Raw genomic sequence first — 8663 nt, forward strand, 5'->3', positions numbered from 1 at the left:
ATATAATATCCAAATTACTGGTAAATAATTTATAGAAATCTCATGATGCCTCCCAGCTACCCAGAGAGAGGGGAGCATGGCCACCTGTCCTGGGTCCAACAGAGGAATCCTTTCATAGTCCTGTTTCCCACCATGAAGTTATTTGACATTTACCTAACACCTTGAATCTAAAAACAGTCTTCCAAAATCTGTTTTATTAGTTATCTCACCAGACATCTTGCTTCATCGAACCATGGTACCCACAGTGTTTGACATGGCACATGTGTTAGTTTCTCAGTCGTGTCCAACTCTTTGGGGTCCCAATTACCATAGCCCACCAGGCTCTTCTGTCCATGGAATTCTCCAGGCAAGAATATTGGAGTGTGTTGCCATTTCCTTCTCCAGGGGAACTTCCCAGTCCAGGGGTTGAACCTGGGTCTCCTGCATTGCAGGCAAATTCTTTACCATCTAAACCACCAGGGAACCCATAGGACACGGTAAATGCTCCATAAATGCTTGATGAGTAGAATGAGTGAATCTTCTGCCTATGGGAAACAGGAGGATGACTTGGTATACTCTTTGGATCTTCCATGTATCTTGAAGATTTATTTAAAATGCAAAGGAGAACTTCCCCCCACCCACCCTCTGCCAAAAAAAGCAATATTGGCAATCAGAGTAGTAATAGAAGCCAGCATTAATTAAGTGCCTACTTTGTACCCAGTGCTCTGTCCCATTTTCCTGTGATTAGAGAGGGGGAGACACTATACAAAGAAATGTCTTCTTTTGTGGCACACTGGACGTGAACCCTCTAGTAGAGAAGTGAGCACACCAATGGGTGTCTGAGGTTCTGTCCCTCTTCCAGAACCACCCACACCTACTTGTTCCCCAAGTGTACAACAGAAGGGTCTTGACCCAGGGTGTGGTCCTCAATTCCATTGCTGGAATTGGGATGCATTTCCACCTGTCTGCAGTGCTGCCACCTTGTCTGAAATCAGGCACTGGAGACTTTTATGGGATTTGTAGGCTTCAGAGCTCAATAGTCTGACTAGGGACCTTCCTTCACGTGCAACCAAAAGCATTCAGAGTGGTAGGCCACACATTTACAAGTGCATATATGTTTTGTGAGATTTTCCCCAGCTTTATTATTATATAATTGACATGTCACATTATGTAAGTTTAAGGTGACAACATGATGCTCTGATACACAAGTTCACATTTGAATCACATTTATAAGTAGAGACTACCTAGAAGGAATGAAATTGCAAGAACTCCTAAGTAATCATCCAAATTTTTCAACTGGTTGTTTTAAATGGCATGTTCCAAGTAAAATATAGCCACCAGATTTTACAAAAGGAGTGATGTACTTATTTCCCAAATGAAACCTGAACTATAATGTTAGCATATCATTTGCCTTCCCAAAAAGACAATACAGCTTGCTAATAGAAGAAAGTACCTTTCCATCTTTTTATCGCATTTTTGGCCATTTACCTTTCTCTCATTTGAGGGCACATGTTTGCTGAGAAGCAGATCGCAACAGTTCACTTTCTTGAGTTTTAGTGAAAGTTAATTCTGCCCTACTGTTATAGAAGTTGATGGAAGCGTTTGCCAGCACCTGGTCCTCAGCAGAATAGTATCTAAAATGTCATCTTTATTGATCCTAAGGCTGCCTGTTCCCAGTGGTGATCCCCCACCGTTGAATTGTCTAAACCATAGTGTATTGGTATGCACATAGAAATACAGTCAATCAGTTCTCAAAATCTATAAGAGAGAAAATGCATTAACTTGTAAAAAAAAAATTCTAGATGGCAGTGTCAGAAAATCGAAAATCAAGTATAATGTCCTCACTGTGAGATTTTAAACCTGATAAACTGGTGTCACATCATTTATTTTCAAGCTTGAAGACTGAGCTTGTGCATATAGGTTTTCTATTATCTACAGTTAAAATGCCTCAAATATAGATAATTAAGCATTTATATTAATTGACTTTCAGAAGGTGAGCTAGAGGGATTATTTGCTCACATTGATCTAACCAAGGGGAGGGCAGCTAATATTGCTGTGTTTGGTCTGGCTCCATTGGTTTTCCTTCTGTTATTGCTGTTAACTGACTTCAAAGTGGATGAAGCTGAAAGTTTGTAAATATATTATTATCTGAAAGGCAATTTTAGTTCACTAGTAATGGCTTTATTATGTGAAGAAGAATAAAAACATAATTTAGACCCCTGTCCAGATGCTTTTGGTCTGGTAGCAGAGAATGATTTTATTTCTTAATTTGTCCTTTTAGAGTTTCTGTAGCCAGTCTTTAAATAGAGCAATTTAGCATTTGGGAGAAAAACAAACTGTGTGCTATCCAAGAATATAATTGAAAATTACCCTGTACCCATGCACAATAATTACCTTTCAAAACATTTCCCATTGCTTGACATCATACTTGTAATTGCTTAACAATATGATAATTTCATTACATAGAGATTACAGTGGCAAAATGATATAAGTTGGAGGCTTTGAAAATTAAGTTATAATGAAAACAAAACCTTTTTTGCAAGTTTAAAACACTTATTTCAGTATAAAAGTATACATAATATCACCCAATTTTTGTATGAATGTCATTGTTGGTAGAGTTTTAAAATTCACCCATTTAAAGCTTTTGTTGGCTTAAAACTCAACATTCAGAAAACTAAGATCATGGCATCCAGTCCCATCACTTCATGGCAAATGGTAGGGAAACAATGGAAACAGTGAGACAAATCACCGCAGATGGCGACTGCAGCCGTGAAATTAAAAGATTCTTGCTCCTGGGAAAAGAAGCTATGACCAACCTAGACAGCATATTAAAAAGCAGAGACATTACTTTGCCAACAAAGGTCCATGTAGTCAAACCTATGGTTTTTCCAGTAGTCATGTATGGATGTGAGAGTTGGAACATAAAAGAAAGCTGAGCGCCAAAGAATTGATGCTTTTGAACTGTGGTACTGAAGAAGACTCTTGAGAGTCCTTTGGACTATAAGGATATCAAACCAGCCCATCCTAAAGGAAATAAGTCCTGAATATTCATTGGAAGGACTGATGCTGAAACTCCAGTACTTTGGCCACCTGATGTGAAGAACTGACTCATTTGAAAAGACCCTGATACTGGGAAGGATTGAAGACAAGAGGAGAAGGGGACAACAGAGGATGAGATGGTTGGATGGCATCACCGACTCGATGAACATGAGTTTAAGTAAACTCCGGGAGTTGGTGATGGACAGGGAAGCCTGGCATGCTGCAGTCCATGGGGTCTCAGAGTCAAATATGACTAAGTGACTGAACTGAAAGCTTTTGAACTAAAAACCACAAAACCCCTCTTAGACCCATGATTATAATGCATGAAATGCCAGTTCTATAGTGATATGTATTGGAACAAATGCACTTATATAGCAGTTACTGCTTCAGTTTGCAAGCATTATATAGCCAAATCTCTACTAATGAATTGGATCCACCTTGATCCCTTTGCAATTGGGTGATAAAGACCCATGGCCCATTACAACGGTTATTTTCATCTTGAAAGATTCCTGACTAACTGTAAAATGTTTTGAGTTTTCTAATTTGATAACACCAGCTTAAAATTTTATCTTTTTGGAAACTGCAAGCACAGAATGCACTAAACAATTATATAGTGTATAACTCTTATGTGCCAGAGGTCAGACTTTCCCCCAGCGTTTGATGCAGTAACAAGACATCAGATGGCAGGTCTTCGAGATAATTTGACTTATAATTATTTACCTCAGTGATATTTGGTTTTAATATCACACCTGATGGGAAAAAAATGAGTGTTATTTTACTGTTTTGAAAATTACATGATTTTTGGTATAAGAGCTTTTTATTTAAAGCTGAATTGATTATAATATCCTGTATAAAACTAGTAGGGCTTCCCTGGTGGCTCACATGGTAAAGAATCTGCCTGCAATGTTGGAGACCCAGGTTCGATGCCTGAATCAGGAAGATCCCCTGAAGGAAGTCATGGCAACTCACTCCAGTATTCTTACCTGGAGAATCCCATGAACAGAGGAGCCTGGCAGGCTACAGTCCACGGGGTCGTAAAGAGTCAGACACGACTGAGCGACTAGCACACACATAAAACTAGTAGGGGGTTTTGTGTTTCATTCAAACTTTTTTTTTTTCTTTAGTAGTAAAAAGTCAAATAGATACAGCTTAGGGGTAGGGAATTGAGCTATAAATGAACACATCCCTCTCATGTCTTATATTTTCCATAATGATTATAACTGTGTGTGTGCCAAGTGTTATTTAGTTCTCATAGGTACTATAACAGGCACTGTTACTATCCTTACTTTACATATGAGGAAACTGAGGCTAAGTAGTGAATTTTCCCAGTGCCCCACAGCTGTGAAGTGGTAGAAATGGGATTTGGACCCACATGCTGAGTTCATTGTCTAAATGTCATGCTGCCTGTCTCTGAAGCCTTTCCTTTATATTTAAGCTTTATCAATGCTGTTCTCAGTTATTTAAAACTCTAGCCTACAGTTTATGATTTATTGCATTTATTACCAACCTTAATAGTAGTGATCTTTCATTGAACAACTACTGTGTTCTTGGTATGCATATTATCTAGCATCCAACTTCACCCACAAAACTCTGTGAAATAGAGTTATTCCCATTTATAAAAATGAGCAAAGGAAGATTCAGTGAGGTAAAATAACCTGTCACCAGCTGAAGGGCACATTCAGGTATGACCTAAATCAAATTACACTAGTAAAGTAATGCTTAAAATTCTCCAAGCCAGGCTTCAGCAATATGTGAACTGTGACGTTCCAGATGTTCAAGCTGGTTTTAGAAAAGGCAGAGGAACCAGAGACTAAATTGCCAACATCCACTGGATCATGGAAAAAGCAAGAGAGTTCCAGAAAAACATCTATTTCTGCTTTATTGACTATGCCAAAGCCTTTGACTGTGTGGATCACAATCAACTGTGGAAAATTCTGAAAGAGATGGGAATACCAGACCACCTGACCTGCCTCTTGAGAAACCTATATGCAGGTTAGGAAGCAACAGTTAGAACTGGACATGGAACAACAGACTGGTTCCAAATAGGAAAAGGAGTACGTCAAGACTGTATATTGTCACCGTGCTTATTTAACTTCTATGCAGAGTACATCATGAGAAACACTGGGCTGGAAGAAGCACAAGCTGGAATCAAGATTGCCAGGAGGAATATCAATAACCTCAGATATGCAGATGACACCACCCTTACGGCAGAAAGTGAAGAGGCACTAAAGAGCCTCTTGATGAAAGTGAAAGTGGAGAGTGAAAAAGTTGGCTTAAAGCTCAACATTCAGAAAACAAAGATCATGGCATCCGGTCCCATCACTTCATGGGAAATAGATGAGGAAACAGTGGACACAGTGGCTGACTTTTTTTTTTCTGGGCTCCAAAATCACTGCAGATGGTGACTGCAGCCATGAAATTAAAAGGCGCTTACTCCTTGGAAGGAAAGTTATGACCAACCTAGATAGCATATTCAAGAGCAGAGACATTACTTTGCCAGCAAAGGTCCGTCTAGTCAAGGCTATGGTTTTTCCAGTAGTCATGTATGGATGTGAGAGTTGGGCTATAAAGAAAGCTGAGTGCAGAAGAATTGATGCTTTTGAACTGTGGTGTTGGAGAAGACTCTTGAGAGTCCCTTGGACTGCAAGATCCAACCAGTCCATCCTTAAGGAAATCAGTCCTGAATATTCATTGGAAGGACTGATGCTGAAGCTAAAACTCCAATACTTTGGCCACCTGCTGTGGAGAGCTGACTCATTTGAAAAGACCCTGATGCTGGGAAAGATTGAAGGCAGGAGGAGAAGGGGATGATAGAGGATGAGATGGTTGGACGGCATCACCAACTCAATGGACATGAGTTTGAGTAAACTCTGGCAGTTGGTGATGGACAGGGAGGCCTGGCGTGCTGTGGTTCATGGGGTCGCAAAGAGTCGGACACGACTGAGGACTGAACTGAACTGAGCTGAAGGGCATTCAGGTGATGAACAGCACTCTCCCATCCATCCCCAGGTTCCTTGGATTCCAGAGCCCAGGGGTGCTCTTAGCCACATCCAGTTAACTCTTCACTAATCTTTAATAGCCGCTTTTGTTTCATGGGCAGGACACTTAAGACCACAGATTTTGTTTCACAGTCACTGATTCGTCCTTTCAAAAAGAGCTCAGTATTTATGGAGTCTCCATTATGGGCCAGCCATGCCCGTGCCCACCATCCAAGCCCTATCCAAAGCTGACCTGGTAAGCATGCAGGCCAAAGGTTTGGTTCTCTTTGGTCCGTAGTAGCCCATGCTAAGAAAAAAGAGAGGGGTAGTGTCTTCATCACCTCCTCCTTCCTGAGCCTGCTCTGGGAGTCTCCAGCCGAGGGAAGTCTTGCTCTCCCAGCCTCTGAATTCCTATCCTGTATATTTTGAGATGTCCAGAGGGCACTTGCTTGCTGGTGATGGCATAAGGAACACAAGTGCTGAGCACAGCACTGGGCACATATAAGGTGCTCAGGTAACATTTTAGTAAAGCAGCTTTTTGTTTTTGTTTTTTCATTTGTTGAAAACCAACCAAACCTTGCTAATGACGTAGGCAGTAGGCATTCTCTACAACCAAATCATCTAAATAATTACCACAGGGAAAAAAATTTGACGTGTTCATTTTCCCTGAAAATTTGACACATCTTGCTACCACTAATACAATTACAGATCATCTGACATTGTTTTCCTCATGTGTTCTTTGCTTTGCATAGCTTATATTTCTAAACGTTATTTTAATTCATGTTTCTGTGGTAGCCTTTTTAGGATGTATGAATGGGGATTGAGCTCTTTACTGTATTACTTCATTTGCACTGTTTGGCATTTCTGCAGCTCTGGCCCATGAAGAAGGCTAGAGCTGTGATAATCAAAGATAATCAAATTTTGAATCCCGTTCAACCCTAATTAGCATAACTCTTTAGTCCTTTGGCCCTCTTCCTTAGTCCTCTCTCCTCCCTGCCAGTTGTGCACGCTCATTTTTCTTGTGCTTTATAGTGAATCTGGCCCTTCTGATCACCGTTTCTTCTCTATCTTACACGGCAAGTATAGAGCCATCATATCTGCAGCACTCCTGCCTCCCAGCGTTGACGTCCCGCCCACACAAGGATGGTCCTCCAGGACAAATGGTGATTCCTGCTCCCTTGCCCTTCTCTGTTGCAGTTTAAGAATTCCCGGCGAGGCCAGCAGCTAACATGACTGTGCTTTCCGTCCCCAACAGGTGAAGAGGAGCTGAGTGTGGAAGAGGATGAGGAAGTGCTGACTCTGCTGTATGACCCATGTTTGAACTGTTACTTTGATCCCCAAACTGGGAAGTACTACGAGTTGGTATAACGCCTGCTTCCAGGGCCAAGGATGGCTGCCCCAGGTGGAGCAGGAGAGCAGCTCTGATTCTGTTAAGTTGGCGTCACAAGTGTGTCTCCGGTAGGCCTACAGGATCAGAAAGAACTAAGAGAGATGAAGTCAGTTTGTACATAATGTTCAATGTTAGGACTGCCTACATTCTTTATGTAGATGGATGTGACTTCAGAACTGTGAAGGAGTTAATATAGAGACAAGATTGTAGGACTTTGAATTGCTACTTATTTGTTGGTTCTTATCCTATATATAATTCTGTTTACTTCATATACTTTTATGTAAATGAATTAAGAGTTATTTAAATTTTTGCAGTGTTAATGTGTAAATGATGGCTTGATACACAGAAAACGTATTCATATTTAAAAGATGCCTTTTCTTTTATGACCTATTTGTATTAAAAATAAAATATGATGGTCAGAAGAATGCCTTTTAAACTGCTTCTTTTTATTTAACCCACTTTCTTTGCCAGAATATTCCTAGATGGTATTTACTTTTCCTTAGACTTCTAGAAAAGGAATTACTATGAATTAGTCAGACTTTATGATTGTATTTTATTGGCACTGGCCCCACAATTTCCATTTCATTATAGTTCATCCATAGTTTGCCAAAGATCATAACATTGTTAATAACTTCAGCTACTTAGCTCTGTGCTTTTTAAAAAATTATCTATGAATACAAATCTATCTCTATGGATCCATATTTAGTAAGAAGCCACCCATTTGAGCACTCTACATACCTTACCACTTCTGTGACTTAGACCTGGAGAAATGGAGGAGCCTTCCTTTGGTCTTGAAGACTACGCCATTGTAACCCTGCTCATCCCATCACAAGGGAAAAAAATCACGTGCTTCCTGAATTTGAGTAGACTAGCCTTGAATTGTGTGCCAAATATATAAATAGTGAGTTCAAGGAAGTACTTATTGTATTAGCTTATTGTATTAGGCATATTTTGTTATTTAATAAAAATTTTATAATGAGTACCATCGGAAATGAAAAATTATTGGTGTACAGTTGGATTTAATGGCAATATTATAATTTAATTTAATGTTGCTTGATAAAGGAAATAAGAGCTCTTTTTTTTTTTTTTTTCAGGAGTAGATTTGGGCTCCTGTTCAAAGGATTATACATTATTTAGAACCATGTTGGTGTTTGGTAAACTTTTATTAATTCACAAAGAATACCTTTGTTTTGAATCTTTCTTCAAAATCCTCATACTTACAAAATACCAAAATTAACTACAGCTTCATAAAACATGCAGAATGATAAAAAGAGTTG

General features: G+C 39.6%; 1 protein-coding gene across 6 annotated transcripts in view; it reads left to right on the forward strand.

Moving 5' to 3' along the window:
- Positions 1-7810, forward strand: part of CFAP20DC (CFAP20 domain containing) — a 270326-nt gene extending 262516 nt beyond the window's left edge. For 5 of the 6 annotated variants that reach the window (XM_059880049.1, XM_059880047.1, XM_005222950.5 and 2 more), the window contains one exon: positions 7252-7810. In XM_059880049.1, the coding sequence (XP_059736032.1) occupies positions 7252-7364 (113 nt within the window). In that variant the 3' untranslated portion in view covers positions 7365-7810. Of the gene's footprint in view, positions 1-7082; positions 7160-7251 lie in introns of all 6 variants that reach the window. The other variant, XM_059880048.1, reaches the window with a different exon arrangement.
- The last annotated feature ends 853 nt before the right edge of the window (positions 7811-8663 follow it).

Source organism: Bos taurus, chromosome 22, assembly GCF_002263795.3.
Source record: "Bos taurus isolate L1 Dominette 01449 registration number 42190680 breed Hereford chromosome 22, ARS-UCD2.0, whole genome shotgun sequence".
NCBI lineage: Eukaryota > Metazoa > Chordata > Mammalia > Artiodactyla > Bovidae > Bos > Bos taurus.